Source organism: Sesamum indicum, linkage group LG7, assembly GCF_000512975.1.
Source record: "Sesamum indicum cultivar Zhongzhi No. 13 linkage group LG7, S_indicum_v1.0, whole genome shotgun sequence".
Lineage (NCBI taxonomy): Eukaryota > Viridiplantae > Streptophyta > Magnoliopsida > Lamiales > Pedaliaceae > Sesamum > Sesamum indicum.
Window position 1 is genome coordinate 9,806,598 of NC_026151.1, and position 16,877 is coordinate 9,823,474.

A 16,877-nucleotide genomic window follows, 5' to 3' on the forward strand; every position below is an offset into this window, starting at 1 on the left:
ATTCTCTTCTGCTGTTTCTGTCAGTGATAAGCTATCAATCCATATATTCTATTTTCACGTCGTCAATGGACCATATAATATATACTTTTCTAAATTTTAAAATATATTATAAATAATAATACAATATATAAATTCATACATTTTAATTTAAAAAAAATAAAAATATTATCAACACAAATAAAAAAAAATTATATAGTAATATCACAAACTATCATGAGATGTGTATTTTCTTTGAATGTTAATATTAGGTGTTATGCCACGTTAATTATAAATGTTATCTATACTATTATATAAAAAAAGGATTATATAGATACGAAGTAGAGCTTTTGACACTATCGTACTAATTTTTTATGATTACAAAACTGTTATCCAACATATAAGATAGCTATTTATTCAAATTTTTAAATTTTACATTAATTGATAAGTTAATTTTTTATTTATATCCTTTTTTTATTTATATATATTCTTGTACAATTAATCTAATTGTTTTGATAATTTTTTAATATTCATTTTTAGTTATCCTTTTTTACTTTTTCTCTCTTTATTCTTAGGGAGTGTTTGCAAAAAATTTTATTTTTAAATAAATAATTTTTGGAGTATATTAGAATCAAAAGTGAGTATTGTTTGTAAAAAAAAAATAAAAATAAGATAAAAAGTTAAATTTGATATTGGTCGGAGAAAAATCACTCATAAAATAAACTTAATTGATTTTGGCTAAAAATATATTATTTTTTTGCTTATTATTTCACTTATTGTTTGTCAATAATAATTATTTATCCACAAAAAATAATAAATTTTATTTGAATTAATATATTCCATATTTATTTTTTTTAAAATATTAAAAAGTATATATTTAATTTAATAATACCCCCACTAAGTAATATAATTATATTAATGATTCATATACACAAATATTAAACTTGCATGATTGCAAGAAAAAGATATTTTTATTAAGTAATCTTCACGATTGAAAAGAGTTTCCTGTTTCTTGATGTTTGCATAAAATTTGGATTTATGTTTTGAGTATTTTATTTTGTACTTTGAAAATAAAAAGAGAAAAATAGAGATAAATAAGTATATATTGAAGATAGATGGTATGTTTGGATTTGTGTTTTAAGGTAATTTGAAATATTTTAAAATAAATGGTGTATGTTTGATATTGAAATTTGAGATGAGAAACAAACTGTCTATTGTCAAATCATGTCTTTTTTATATTATATATATATAAATATATATTATATATAGAAAATTGAACAATAAAAAAACACACATATAAGATGCAAAAACACGAAATCAATTTGATGTAAAAATACGAAAACATGAAACCAAATGTAGTTTCGTGGTTCCAGTTATAGAATGTGAGGAAATTTACTGGGTTTGTGGAAAAGCTTTTGGAGGCATCTGTTGCTTTGAGAAGAATCAATATCTGAATTTATTAGTAAAGTATATGATTGCTATGAATGAGAGTAAGTGAAGAAACAAGGTCACATCTCGTGGAAGACGGCAAGCCAGCCAGCGTCTACACTCTGGACAGATCACGCTAATCAAATAACGCCGGCCCTGTCCTTATTTTGTTTTGTTTACTGTCTGCACCCTCTTTTTGTGATAAAACAATCCAATTACCGGCCATGGCAGTTCCCATTCTGCCCAGAGAGATTACCATCTCCAGCAAAACCTGGAGCCTACTCAGATGAATTGATCAGAGAGCACACACTATAATCTGTACTTTTTAATGAAATGTGAAAGTTTGAGTAGGCTCCAGAATACACATGTTATGATAAACTTAACGAGGCAAATCTTTCGAAGAGTGCATAAATAACTGAGATAATATACAAAACTTCCTAACCGGCAATTAAAGCCACCGTGCATAAACATATAATCATTCATTAATTGACCTGAATGAATTCTTCTTCTTGTTTCCACTTTCAGAATCCAAGTTTGACCCGAAATGCAGAAGCCTTTTGGGTGTTCGGAATTCCTCAATATAGCATGCTAATTACACCCAAGTGTCAACTCTTGCTGCTAGTACTCCTTAGCCTTTTGCCTCAATTCGTTCAGCTCCTTCTCGATTTCAGGATCTTGAAACTTCAATGCAGATGAAACTGGTCTCCCCGGCGGAAGCTCTCCCTTCTGCTCAGGAAAAAGGAGGTGCTTATCAATAGTTAATAAATTTTATTGTGAGCCAATTATCATATACCAAACTCAAGAAATGCTGATGAAGATTTTCTGGCGATCAAGAACTGCAGCTAGAAAAACAGAGCATGTGGGCAGAATACAATTTTTAAGAGGACAAGTCCTTAGAGAAAATAACGTAGAATGGAATACCTTGGTGCTTCCAGATAGTTCTTTCTTCAAGCTGGCAAGGTCATCATCAACTGAAGAAGTCTCTAGTAAAGCAAACTGCAAAATAAAAAATGTAATCACAACTTTATCTGATGTAGGTACAGCAGTGGTTTGGAAAATCTTGCTAAGCACCCATCTCTTATAGGCTGTATACTACCCCAAGTTCATTGGCACCCAGAGATGATACACAGACTTACTGATGTGTAAGTTTTAATCACCAATACAGTTTAGTAGTTACATTTCTTTTCTGCTGTCAACCACCCAGTGAACCAATGAAGTATTTTCAGATGATTTGACATCGCAGAAGCGAAAAATTACCAGAGAAACTATTCTACTGTGCTCAGGACAAGTACAATTATAGGCTTGCACTTTCAGATGGATTTAATGGGTTCTAGGCTACATATCTCCAGTCTGTTTAGAGAGAACATGATACAGATAAGAACTTAAATCTCTTGCCAACTGCTTTAACTCAAGACCAGGGCCTGTAGCAAATAGCAATGGCAGTTAAAGAACAAAAGACCCCAGCTGATGGTTCAATATGAAACGCACAAAAATATAACAAATGATTGCAAAAGGAAACTATTGGAGGCTTGGCATTAAGTCAAACAGGTACATTATAAGGAGAACTGTCTAATGAATATTGGATTTATAGCATCCAACCAAGCTAACACGTTTCTACTCTGCTAAAAGCCCAACAACACTTTAGTATAATTGACATGCTAACCATAGAATTATCCAGAAAAATATATGCCCTGCGACAGAAGTTTAGTTTGAATCTTAACAAGTAGAGACGTTTACCTTTCCTTCAAGTTCATCACTGGTTAGTTGATTGAGTGCCTCTGCCTGAGATTCCATCGCCAAAACTGTCAAGAAAAAAAAATGATAAGTTTTTCAGAGAATTTGTATCACACTACGTAGACTGATCAACATTATCATATTACCCAAAAAAACTACTTGCTTTCCCATATTGATCTTGCAGAGGGAATATCCACATAGATAAAGTGGGTGACAACATTATCATCTCACACGAGTGTGTGCATGTTTTCTCCAAATAATATACCTTAACTACAAAAGGGAGGTGGTTAAGGTGACATTATTGCATTTTGGTACAAAGCCTGAACAATCATTATTTTAATGAGGGGTATGGTACTATTCTGAAGAATCAACCTACGGAACAGGACTACCATGCAACAAACACAATAGAGAGGTACAAGCTACTTCTGCAACAAGCTCGTTTTTGCAACAAAAACACGAAGATCAGCTTACCTTTTTCTTCCATCTTCTCAAAAGCTGACAGAGCACTGCTAGTATTCACATTCCCCAACATCTCACTCACTTTTGTTGCAGTCCTAAAGAAAAGAGAGCCAGTTACAGCCAAGCCAAGTAAATCACCAAGGGGCATTGACTAAAAGGTCGTAAAGAAGGGCAAGAACAAACTTGGCAGACTGAGCTCGAGCTTTTAGAGTATCCTTTTTAGACTTTGCTTCCTGTATTTTACTTTCCAAGAGCTGTCAAACAAGATAGAAAAAGAATATGATCAAATTTTATTTATAGCTAGAAAACGAATTTCTAATGTGGATCTGTTATCAAATTATAAAATAAAATGGCAATGCTACATGAGAAGAATTAGATAAGAGGAACAAGATCGCTGTAAGATCTAAATTGATTTGCATGATGTGCCTGATTATGATATATGAGCTGAATGCAAAAACATAATTGAGCACATTAGTAGAGCAACCCACCCTTGTATTAGACACAAGGTTGTCAACTACACTTCTCTGCTGATCAAGCTGAGCCTTCAAAGCATTTGCATTATCCTGTAAAGTTTTGTAATGACGTGAACCAAATAAGAAACAATTGTGGTTATATGAAGCAACTATAAACAGAATTATTAGTTCAGTACAGCTGGCTAATAATATCAGCTAAAGTGTCAGTAATATACACACCCATATAATCCATCTATTATCAAATTGCCATTGTTCAAAGCCTATAATCGATTGAGGCAATGATTCCATGATCCAATTAAGATTCCTCAAGCACAAGATTAAATTAAATCAGCACAGTAAGCATCAATTGTACAGGTATAGGATCTGAAGGTACACCAGCTGACAAGGCAACTTTTACTATCACACAAAGGCTAATTGCAATTTTCCATCTTCAACATTCAACTTTCAATCCGGAAATTATATCCTTCCCCAAGGAGCGTGAGCAATAGCTAACTTTCACTCGTAGTATCAGCCTTAATTTAAGAAGAAATAATGATCAATCATCAAGATTTCCATCTACTTTTACCAAACTTTGAGGGTTTTTTTCTTTTTCCTCTTTCTACCACCTGTGTCCAAGCATGGGATTTGGCCCCTATGCATTTGATAATCCAAAGGAGGCCAACAAGTGGAGAAAGACATAATTATGACTACCCAATATTACAGCAGCACCAAACATAAAGATACCTTGTTAAACCCTTAAAAAAAAGTACTACTTCCATCAGCTTGTCAATAATATATGCTGAAATCAACATGCTCTTTTCCTGTATAAATTCCTCACTGGGGATATAAAACACATATTTACCAGCTACTCATTTGAACCACCAAAGAAATAGAAGACACCAATAAACAAATTGATGAAGTACTCATGCAATGTGATGGAGCGTGTTTCACAGAGCTTCCATGAATTAAACCATGCAAACAAAATAAAGCATTTTCAACAAATCATTCCATGTCAGCTCAATCGATTATTCTCTACAAAGCTCAACTAAATCATAGCTTCAATCTTCACAAAATCACAAGTTTTACAACTAGAGAAGGCAGCAAGCTGTATATGAATTTAATGAATGATACACAGAAGGCTAGATTAGATATGACATAGTATAGTATCTTGGCATCACTGAATAAAATAACATGCTATTTTAATATTGTTTGATAAATAATTGAATATATGTTTAGTAAATAAATTAATTAATCAAGAAAAGAAAAACAGCTCTAGGAATTAACTAATGTAACTTCAGTAATAAGATAAAATCCACAGTTACATGCAAATCAGTAGCAAATCCCAAGCATTGCATTACCAAACTGCTTAGATAAAGTTTCCTGATTTTCTATCAGTAATAACACCCATAGAAAAAGTCACATAACATTCATTATCAAAGGTCCTTACAGCATAAGATTTTCTACGTTTAAGAGCTTCACGAGCAAGTTCCTCATCACCCTTCCCTAGAGCAAGTTGCGCTCTGCGGTACCTGTGATGAAACTGAAGCTATATGCAGAGCTGCAAGGAAATAAAAATGAGTAAAACATAGATGCAATGGCACTTACCAATCTTCAGAAGCTTGTTGTGCGGCTTTATATTTGTTTTCCAACTGCTTCTGAGAAGCCAAAACCTACAGAAGAGATAAATGGAGTAATAATTTGCATTTCCCCAGTCGTAAACTTCTAGATTTATTTTTTTCTCATTGCAAAGAAGGAAATATATAGCTAAACAACTGGCTCGGGCCATCTTGACCCTCCACTTCCTTTCTTCCCAGAATTTTGACCCTCATACATTATTAACCTCATTGTCTAGCTGCAACTGAATTCCAGGAAGATATCTGTGACTTTCAAGTGAAACCCATTCAATACATAGTCATGCTAATCACGTGTGAATATTATAGAACACCATTTGTGCCTTATAGCTTTAAGACAAAAAGAAATTGTTGAAGGAAAAAATAAATAAATACAAAGTATAAACTCTACATTTCTTCTTGTGTTTGAATTGTTTAGAACAGACTTAATTGGTTGCTGAAAATTGCACAGTATGCCTTTTTCAGTCTAGTTGTATATTATTTCAGCAATATTTACGATTGTCATATATGCAATAACTAAACTGTCTTTAGAAGTTCAACAGGTGTAATGTTGAGTTTGGAAATGAAATAAACTAGGTTACAACTAGCACTCAGTTCTGGATATATCTCTTTCATTCATGCCACAGTAGACTTATATTCTAAATTTTTTTCCTGGACTGTGATCTCATGTGACAAAATTCCAAATTACTTCATGTTATGATTTCAGATCACCCCCCAACCCCCCCAAAAAAAGAAACAAGAAATCTAATGGAGAGAGAACAAATAAGGTTGAGAAATGAATTAATAATCATTGACGAAAAGGAGGACAAGGAACATGGAAAAGAAGAGAGCATGGCATGACATACTTGTGCTGTAGCTTGACGCATCTTGATCAAATCATCATTCATCTCAATAACAGTTTGTTCCAATATTTTCTCTGGGTCCTCAAAGGTGCTTATCAGAGCATTTGCATATGACTACACTTAAATGAGACAAATACAATCAATAACATTTGTTGGTACAATGAAATAATAGTGCTCAAAGGAATCCTTAGAATGTCAAACAACCTTAACAACTCTAGCAAACCGATCAAAGAGGTTCATTTGAGTACCAAGCGCACCCCCTCGATGACTTTTACATCTTGATATACTAGAATAAGATAGTCGCATTCCGCTGTATTTTGGGGTACACACTGGCAAAATAAGAATAAAAAACACGAGTTTAGTCTACATACTGTAAAAAAAAAAACAAATTTAAGACCAAAAGCAATAGCACAAGGACAAGCCTAGAACGTGTATAAGACTAGATATCTTCCTTCCCTAATACAAACCCTTTCGCGTAGCACATATCACAAATGTGGTTATATGAAAAAACCATCAAGTTACAATCACATTCCACTTAAACAAACAAATTCAAGTCCTTAACAGAACTGCCACGCGAAAACACCACTGAGTAGAAACCGAAAGAACTTACTAAATTAAAAGCTAGAGCTCTTTTGGGTGAAACACTGCCAGAACACATGCAAAGCCACAATATCACCTAATAGTACCTTATGCTAAAACATTTGTACATTACTCTAGCACTATGAATTGCCCATCTCCCAATCACCAAAACTAATACTTGAGACAACCCCGTTACACTACAAGGAGAAAAATGAAGGGTCCGCGTCTATGGCATACTTATCTGCAACAGAGACACCGTTTACACGACACAAACACCACCAAGCCCCATAATTTACCTCCATGACCAAAAAACGATCGTCTCAGAGGCGGCGCTTTCACAACAATGACACCTCCATTAGGAGAAGGAGTAACTGTAGAAGAAGCCATGCTCATGCCTGCAATTGGCGCTCTCACAGCCATTATCATCAATTAATGTTACCTTCTCCACTATAAAAAAACAAGAACAATTCAGAGTTTGCTGTATATTATAGTAGGTAAGAAAAGAGACGAGAGGTTCGGGGAATCGCAATCAGTTCGTATAGAGTTTCATCAGCGGCTTCTGCTCTGTATATTTCGTCTTTCGATTTTCCCTTCCCCCATTTTATTTGTTGCCTTGTTGTTTGTGGTTTAAAGGGGAAGAAGGATCAGATTTTAATTTTGTTTCCTTTCTTAATATATAAATATATAATGTTTATTGTTATTGGATCCGGCCCATTATGTGTTGGGCCAGTAAATTTTGGGCCCCTCAATTACCCAAAAGGAAAAAACTCAAAGTGATTAGTGCAGACTATTATCTAATAGTAATTTTGATAATTTTTTAATAATCTCACAATTATATTTTTTTTCTGTCTACTTCGTTTTTCTCTCTCATATTCTCCATATTTTTTTCCTCATAAATTTTTATATTTTTAATAAATTCTTAATTATAATTTTTATTTTATTTTCATCTCACTCCATGTTTTCTTCCCTTACAGAGTTTTTGTTCTCTTTCTTCTCATCACACCACGTTTATTTCTTTTGATATTTTTTTATTTTTCTACTCATCTCAACTCATTGTTCTTTTTAATGTACTCGCAGGAACAGTATGCAACTTCAACTTAAATTAGTTAAAAGGAAGAATTACATTAACATCCACTAACATATAATCTATTACAGAACCCGTCTCTACCTTTCGAAAGATTACACAAACACCTACTAAAAATATATCAACACCATGATTTTAATTATAATTGTTGAATAGAAATTACGCCATTACTGTGGATATGAACTTTTCCTTTTATTTCACGTTTTTCCATTCAATATTTGATAGACACCTTAATCAAGTGTATAAAAAATTTCATTTCTGCCTGATTTGTATATCGGGGAGCAAATTTGTTGAGTCTTGTGCAGGCAGTATATGATTTTCGGAGAGTACTAACCTAATACAATTACTAGTTAGTTTTTGAAATAAGTCTCAATATTTAAATTTAGGAAAAATAATTTTTTTCATCCTTTATTTTTACTTTATATTAAAGTTAGTCTTATAATATGCCCATTAACTAATTAGTCCTATAAACTTGAAAAATGATAAAATTAAGTCGGATTTGAGGTTTTAGAAATTTAAAGTACTAAACAGAAAAAAAAAAACGCATTAATTATTAGATTTTAATTTCTCATTAAGCAACGAGGCATTTATATCTTGACATAATTTAGAGCATTATTATATTAATTCTGTTAGAAGAATGATCCGGAAAAGGTTTTCTCCCTACCACTCGCTACAAATATAGCTCAATCAGGGAGAAGGATGACGATACATTGTGGGCAAAGCTCGAGTCTTCCTCAAAGCTGCCATAAAAAACCACCGTTTGATGAATTCATGTAACATGAAAATTTCGGGTCATTGCAACACGTTTGTAGTCCAAGCAAATGAAGACGAGCGGCAATCTGCATGAAATGAATCTCTGCACCTCACATAAAAACTAGCATACAGACAGCATTCCTTCACTCTACCGACCGGTGCAATATACCAGAATCCAGAATAACCAACATCTTCCTAGAGAGTACCACAGCGGTAATAGACAGAAGATACAAACTTTAGAACCGTCCCCTACATGAACCACTCTTTCTGTTTGTCCAGCTAATAACGATCATAACGCCTGCTGAGAAAGAGAAGGTATGTTAGGGAAATCCATACTAATACAAGAAACAAAAATGAGTATATTATATATCCATGTATAGAGACATCAGATTTTCAACCACTGAAACAGTAACTCAAAGGATGGGGCAACCGGATCAAAAGGCAATGATCATGATATATACAACCGCAGTCATAGAAGGCAACAGAATAAAGCAAAGCTCTGCAGGAAGTTATGCAAACCTAAATTGTTACAAAAAGATTACTTGATTGAACCAAGTCTAACCAAAAAAACCCACACTCAAAAGGGAAAAGGCAAAATTAATATGTAGGATGAGGGCAGAGGTGACTCTGGACATTGCAACATTGACAAGTAAATGCCAGCAAAAACAGGTTCACAAATAGAACATGTAGAGATGAACCTTGGAATCACAATTAAAACCTCCAAATTTATCATCATACTTCAGAATCCCACAAGCTTATTAGCATCATAAAAGCAAGTCATGCAACAATTTGACGACAAAATCATTCGCAGGCTACATTGATATATGGGGGCAAACAGAAGAGCAAACCAAGAGAGTGCAAGACATTAGATATGAAACCTGTAGCGATCATAATCTCTTGAACGTTCTCTCGACCGGGATCGAGATTTTCGGTGACTCCTTGAGTCATAGCTGCGAGAACGTTCTCTATCTCTTTCACGTTCTCGGTCATAATCACGCTCACGATCGGGATGCCTATCACGATCTCTGCTCCTACGATCATAATCCCTTCCACGTTCATGGCTATCACCTCTACCAAGATCCTTGCTAGATTCCCTGTCACGGTCACGGCTTCTCCGATCTCTTGGCCTGAACCAAAACTGGAAAGTTTTAACTCCAGCACCCCCAGAAAGCTAAAGAAAAAAGATGCTTTATATTGTAAAAATTCCAAATCAACCTTCTTTCTTCTTCATAGGCTTTACGTTTCTTGTCTCTCTCTTCCTGGAGATATCAAGAAAATTATTTGATAAAAAATAATTAAATTTGCTCCAGTTGAACAATAAAAGCAAACAAACATATCATTCCTCCACCCATTGATGTGCAATTCAGCATAAGAAACTTCATTGTTCCTTCATTATTCCTCTGCTTGTTTTAATCAAAGGAGTAATTTATCAGATAAGACACCTTTTTCAATATCGGTCCCAGAATGTATGCTCTACCCTCCAATTCCTCAACCAAATGAAGACAAGATTACATTGCAGTTCGCATCAAATATAGATAATATGTCCAGCACAGAGATGTGCATGGACAATTTCTATTTCTGGCTAGTACCGAAAATGTTCAACTGTTAAAAGGAAAGTAGGTATTAGACCTTGGGCTGATGCATAAAAATGAAGTTAGCATATAATACCAATACTGATGCACTGGGGAAACTAAAATGTTCCAGGGGAAACCAGAATCAGTACTCAGTCAATCTGATACCAAACAAATGACGACAGATCAAAACATTCAAGCGTGATGCAGCTTCAATGATAGATGCTAACTAACTCTGGTTTACTAGCATAGTACAATATGAAGAGTCGCCTTGCTTTCACTAGGACAAGGGGCTCCCACCGAGTCATCTCACCCAATACGGCACAATGTCATAGCTGCTGAGTTTGTTTATGCATTAAGAAAGAAGAAAATTCCTCCCAATTCAAGGAACAGGGACCACATTAATGATATCTGGTCAAAGATCCCTGGAAACTGGAAACTCGGATGGACAAATGACAAGTTCGCCTACAAAATGCATAAAGACCTTAACTCCAGGAAGATGCACAACACTTCCACTAGTAACACAGAAGGAATGTTTGATGCGGCTACACACTACAATTTCAGGTGGAGAAGCCCAGATCTACTTGTAGACAGCAGCTTAGCCTTACCAAAACGGGGCCTATCCGTACATTCCTAAGCCTTACTGATGAAACAATAGCTCCCCAATTTTTAAACCTTATGTTTGAATCTAGTTAAGCTTTAATCAACTTACTTCTCCTCATTTGTGATAACTCTACTTCAGAAAGCACACCACCGGCATCAACTGATACCTGCAGCTAACTCAGCTCTTTGTTCCTAAACTCCGAAATATGTTGCAGATGAGCAAGAAGTTTACATCAACAATCCAACAAAATCAAACAAAATGCTTCTACTAGGAGGAAGAAAAACTCACAGAGGACAAGTAAACCAAGAATCTCTACAGAAAATACTGAAAGATTATGACAGCACCTGAACCAAAATATTAAGAGTGTTCATTTAGGTATTAAGATGCACAATGTTTCTTTGTGAGAAGCAGAGAAACAAATCGCCACCAAAAGGTACTTAGAAAAACAAATGTACTTTTAAAGCTCAATAAAGGAGAAATAAGGAGTTAAACTTATACTGCTTGAATCATAATAAAAATGCAAATTCCACCATAAAATTTTGAAACACTTCTATATCAACAGACAAAAGATAATTTCAATCAATGGAAGAAAAAGTCTGTGGGAAGTAGAGCGGACTGCATATTATGTGGGCATACCTGAAGCTCAGCTAACTTTTCACGAATTTGCATATAGCCTAAGTGGAGCTTCCCACCAAAATGATCTGCTAAACGACGATCACTGAAAACCACATATGCAATATCATTTGTCATAACAATCTTAAGGGCCTATATCATGAAGGAGTTTGTAGTAAACGATCCCAGCAAATTTTTAGCTACAATAGCATGATCGACAAACATAAAACAGAAAATAACGCACATTCTTTAGCTGCAAAAGTTATCCTCGTAAAACTGGGCCCAAAAGCCTGCTGGTGACAAGGAGGTATAATTGCCGTGTCAAACAGTGAATACCCAAAACTCTAGTAACTACTTTCTCATCCTACTGGTAGGAAGTACATCTTCTAACTGAGAAGCTAACAAACATTTACCTGTCATAAACACTGAGGAATGCTCCACAAATGTCGCAAACACGGAGCTTTTGATCAGTCTGTAAGTAAATAAAACAACTGTATCAGAATCCCAATCAATCTTTTTGCTTTTAAGCTCAGAACAGCAGTTGTGACATGATCTAGGCAAGATATTGATTCATTAGCAAAATATCGTCATAGTTGTAGGACCGGTGATTCTTAAAGAATATGGATGATCCACAATAGAATAGTTATGAGCTTTCCTCATATTTTCATTAGATTTCTAAAAAATAATTAGTCAACTGCTTTGTCCAAACAAACAAACAAGGGAATTGGGAATATCAGCCAAATAAGTAAATATAAATTATTAAAATAGCAAGAGCATGGACTTACAATGCGCACATCGGCAGCTGTGTACTTGGAGGAATCCAGCACAGGTTCCTGCCGCGCTGGCAGCTGCATCAATGAAAGTAGAAGCAGTCAGATCAAGAAGACATCGCGTTCGGGAAAATGAAATAGAAAGTAGCAAATGGGACACCTAGAAAAACAACATGAAATGGCTGAGAATGACCACAAGAATGCATCTACACATATCAGCATTCTAAATGAAATTTAGTGAAGTCATAACAACCTTCTTCAGCGCTTCAGCCTCTTCAAGTGCTTTCTGCGCTTCATCTACCATTCCTTGTTCACCTAAACAATGTACCAAGACAGTCAACATCCAACAGCCAAGCAACACAAATGATAAAACACTAAGATAAACCACAAAGATAGCATCACTTGACATTTTTGATATCAAGCTAATATCCAGTTCAGGTAACAAATGATATTCAGAACCCAAAGGACTCTCTTGACTCCTACTATATTTAATTTTTTATCCCAGAAAAACTTGTGCAAAATTAATTTTTCCCAAAAAATGACTTCCAACATCCTGGAAAATGTTTCAAATATGAAATAACAGTCAACAAAAAGAATACATTCATTTTTCATACAGCTTAGCAACCCTTCATTGCCAAACTACAATATGCGTATCTTACCAAGATCTTCAGCTTTCTTCAACTTCTCATTAATCATTTCTTGTATGCGAGGATCTGGAACAGCTGCTGGCATTGGTGTCTGAGAAGCATTTGTCACAGGCTGAGGAAGAGATGCACGGTCTTTGTTGAAAGCATCCAAAAGAAGCATCGACTGTCATTAAACAAGATTAAACATCTATCACTCTGCTAACCACTAAGTCATTTTCACTGATAACACATTACAAATACAGTAAATGTCTAAAAGCCTACTAAACCTGCTTGTCTGCTCTTTTTGTTCTTAGTTCTTCAACCTCTTCCAATGCTCGAATCTTCACGTCTGTCTTGCCTTCTAGGTCTGTAAAACGAGATAATTTTAGTAACATCATCAGGTGATGTTCGGTGGTAACATGGAAAATTTGTTTAAATTGTTTATCACAAAATGAAGAAACTTTTCTTGACAGGAGAAAGCAATTAGAGAGTTGCTTACAACCCGTGCACACTCTTATTACATTATTTCCATAAACTTGTCAACAACTTGCAGGCAACCGCAGATTTTTCTTCACAGTACCCCAGCCAAAACTCTTCATAGATGAAATTATGAATTCTTATCATTCACATAAACTATGAATAAATAATAAACAGACTCACCAGCTTGATCAGCTTCTTTCAGTTTTGCTTTGATTTGCTTTGACAACTCAATAATCTCTGGTGTCTGCAATCCCACAAGATTAACCAATTCCATTGCAGATGAAGTAAAGGAGTGGAAGGGGAAAACACAAAATTTTAGAAATCTACCTGGGTAACTTCTGATACTGAGATTGCAATAGCGGCTTTAGCATCCTCTTCATCAAGTCTCTTCAAAGCCCTTGCTATTTTACGATCGCACTCAATAATAAGTCTATCTATGTTATCCTCTAAGTCCCTATCATAATTATCAAGACCTTTTGCTTTTGCTTCCTCATATCTGAATAGGAGTTAAAACAACACAAGAACAATGATGCAATAACAACATCAATCATCAGATTGATCCATGCAAACACATATAAGTTTTATCTGACCTCCAGCAGCTGCAGCGACATAACTTGACTTCTAAACTATCCCTTTGTTATTAAAATAAAGAGTAACGCAGAAATCAGAATAACCACGAACACATAAGTATGTAATTCCAGATTTCCTTTAGAGACAACAAAAGCCGGATGTTTTTCTGGTAGAAATCACATTTCTAGGAAGATACAAGATTTCCCCAAGCATTGTTTTGACTGTATCATTAAATGTCCTTCCCATGTGTCCATTTAAAAAGGTAATTCAGTAAGATTGTAGGATGCTGTATTCCTAAGAATTTCATCACTACATTCAACCCCTTCCAGAACTGGTGTCTCCACTTTAGTCACATATTTAAAAAGAAAAAGAAGACTACCAATTATACGTAAATTTTCAAGATCACCAAAACTAAGGGAGCAAACACAAGAAAAAAGGAAAAAATAATGGAACTTCCATGTTTCCATCCGAGAAAGGATACTCTTTCCTCAGCTGCAATGAGTGCACCTTGGGGCATGGTCCCTTATCCATTTTCTACATCAAAAATAAATAAATCAGAAATTATTTTCATTTCTAATAAAAAACACATGCATTTACCAAATAAACCGCACAGCACCGCTGTAGAAACTTTTACAAAATAAAACTCGGTTACGAAAGTAATCTGCATAAGAGCTTCAGATTACTTAAGGATTGCTAACAGAAAACAAAAGGCGACATTGGACAACAAACAAAGTAAACTTCTATCCATAAACTACCAATTCAGGTATTCTTCCTGTTTCTTTTAAATGGAAAAACACTAAAAAAAAGGGATGTAGTAAGATGAAAAAATTAAACACATCAGATGACACACGAGCTGCATGTCCGCGTTGCATACGTACAGTGAGTTGGAAAAGCTCGTGAGGGCAGAGGCCAGCGAGGAATAGGCGACAGACGTCGCGATCGTAGTACTTCCGCGTTACCTCCTGGGCGTCACCGTTTCGATTCGCCCCCATCAGAACATCCAGCTGCTTCCTCAGCGCATCCATTGCTCCTACTCCTTCGATGCCAAGTCCTCTCTCCCTCCCTCCCTCCCTCAGAACTAGCACAACTGTGCGTGCGTGTGATAGGGTTTGGGTTGGTAGAAAGAGGAATCTTATGCGAAAAAACGTGAATTCTGTTCGGCCCCCTGAAATTTATCAAAATCACTGATTAGTCCCATTGAGGGCTTGGTTTTTATTTGTAAATCAACGATTTATTTTACTCATAAATTAGTCGTCCTGACACGTCATTTCTATATATATATAATAAATAATTTTTATATTTTTAAATATATTATAAATAAAAATATATATATATAAATGAACTCGTTACATTTTTAAAAAAAAGAGGTAAGGTATACATCTCGTCTCTTAAGTTTTTGTACATAATCACTTTAGCCTGTTAAGTTTATTTATTGATTTAATATCTTTAAATTTTAATTTTTATCTCAATTTGGTCCTTTTTACCATTTTTTTGATAAAAACATAATTCATCTTGACTTTTTCAAGAGTAAATTGGTTAATTTAAATTTAATTTATAATATTAACAAATTAATTATTTTTAAAGTAGAAAAACTACTTTTTTATATTTTTTACGATTAATACGATGTAATTATCTTTATGTGAATAATGATAATTTTGAACTTTTGCCAACATCTTAACAATAATGCTTAGCTTAAAATAAACAGACACTCTTTTGTTGTTTTTTTAATTATTATTTGCAGTAGTTAAAAATTAATAAAATTATGAATAAATTTTAAAAAAGAATTATATAATCTGAAAATATAATAAGACAAGTCTAAGTTAATAATTTTTTATCTTAAGAGTTAAATATAAGTCTTAAAAGTCAAAGCTTAATAATCTTTATATTAAATATTTGGTATTTCCAATAAAAAGTTGGTGGAATGTACTTTTTAACTAAATACTTTGGTGGATTTTATTTATATAAAATTCATTTTAAAATAATTTTCTAAATACGTATGTATAGAAAAAGTTCTATATATATATTCTTTTTAATTATTTTCTCATTCTTGTTGATAATACATATAATCGTCAGAGAAAATATAACAAAATTACTGAAAAATCATTGAATCAAAATCAACGATGCATATTTTTATTAATAACAAATATTATTGTTTGATAAATATTTTTTGTTAATAAGGTTTTTTTATTAACAAATACAATCATGCTTTTTTATTAATAAATTATTCATTGTTGACTACAGTAATTTTTCAGCGATTTATTTATCTTTTTACTTCCACTTCTCTTATAGTCCCACTCATCATCCGGCCAAACATATTCTTAATATACAATAAACAAAAATAGGCTCATAATGTTGTTAGTATTTACTTTTACCATTTATATAGTTGACGTTCCCCCTCCATCACTCTCCAAATCAAAATTATCGATTTATATAAATTTAAATTATAATAATTTGATAATTTCATAAAAAGTTTATTATGCCAAATCACGATAATATCTGAAAATTATAATTTTTTATTTATCCAAATAATTTATAAAATTAAATACCTTTAAGTTATTAAAATATTTTATAAGATGTAGGAGTTTATAAAATATTTAAAATACGTTTGGCTAAAAGTATTTACTTATTTTCTAGAAAAAAATATAATATCATAAAAAAATCCCCAAATAAGGAAAAAAAGGAAAAAAGAATTACCCTTTTACTATT

General features: G+C 33.7%; 2 protein-coding genes across 3 annotated transcripts; both read right to left on the reverse strand.

Annotated features, from left to right (window-relative positions):
• On the reverse strand, positions 1,704-7,745 carry LOC105166866 (membrane-associated 30 kDa protein, chloroplastic). The gene is made up of 11 exons (XM_011086362.2): positions 7,398-7,745; positions 6,727-6,851; positions 6,526-6,636; positions 5,655-5,719; positions 5,497-5,578; positions 4,086-4,160; positions 3,781-3,851; positions 3,610-3,692; positions 3,142-3,206; positions 2,326-2,400; positions 1,704-2,130 (listed from the first exon to the last, which is right to left on the reverse strand). Exons 1-11 carry the CDS (start codon positions 7,525-7,527, stop codon positions 2,023-2,025), a joined length of 990 nt encoding a protein of 329 aa, XP_011084664.1. The 5' UTR covers positions 7,528-7,745; the 3' UTR covers positions 1,704-2,022.
• Positions 8,780-15,287, reverse strand: LOC105166867 (putative RNA-binding protein Luc7-like 1). 2 transcript variants are annotated; one of them, XM_011086365.2, is made up of 13 exons: positions 15,050-15,287; positions 14,653-14,705; positions 13,929-14,097; positions 13,782-13,845; positions 13,409-13,488; positions 13,155-13,305; positions 12,749-12,810; positions 12,511-12,573; positions 12,139-12,197; positions 11,750-11,831; positions 10,154-10,197; positions 9,817-10,065; positions 8,780-9,236 (listed from the first exon to the last, which is right to left on the reverse strand). In XM_011086365.2, the coding sequence occupies exons 1-13, from the start codon at positions 15,194-15,196 to the stop codon at positions 9,218-9,220; spliced, it is 1,242 nt and encodes a 413-aa protein (XP_011084667.1). In that variant the 5' UTR covers positions 15,197-15,287; the 3' UTR covers positions 8,780-9,217. The 2 variants fall into 2 exon arrangements, with proteins under 2 accessions (XP_011084667.1, XP_011084665.1); XM_011086363.2 differs by having other exon boundaries at positions 8,780-9,239; positions 15,050-15,283.

Excerpts from the sequence above, each read along its gene's own strand:
- LOC105166866 (XM_011086362.2), bottom strand. The coding sequence starts at position 7,527 with ATGATAATGGCTGTGAGAGCGCCAATTGCAGGCATGAGCATGGCTTCT. Across the intron at positions 6,852-7,397 it reads ATCGTTTTTTGGTCATGGAG|TGTGTACCCCAAAATACAGC; the intron begins GTAAATTATGGG and ends TTATTTTGCCAG. Across the intron at positions 6,637-6,726 it reads GGTTTGCTAGAGTTGTTAAG|TCATATGCAAATGCTCTGAT; the intron begins GTTGTTTGACAT and ends ATTTAAGTGTAG.
- LOC105166867 (XM_011086363.2), bottom strand. The coding sequence starts at position 15,196 with ATGGATGCGCTGAGGAAGCAGCTGGATGTTCTGATGGGGGCGAATCGA. Across the intron at positions 14,706-15,049 it reads ACGAGCTTTTCCAACTCACT|AAAATGGATAAGGGACCATG; the intron begins GTACGTATGCAA and ends TTTTTGATGTAG. Across the intron at positions 14,098-14,652 it reads TCATTGCAGCTGAGGAAAGA|ATATGAGGAAGCAAAAGCAA; the intron begins GTATCCTTTCTC and ends ACTCCTATTCAG.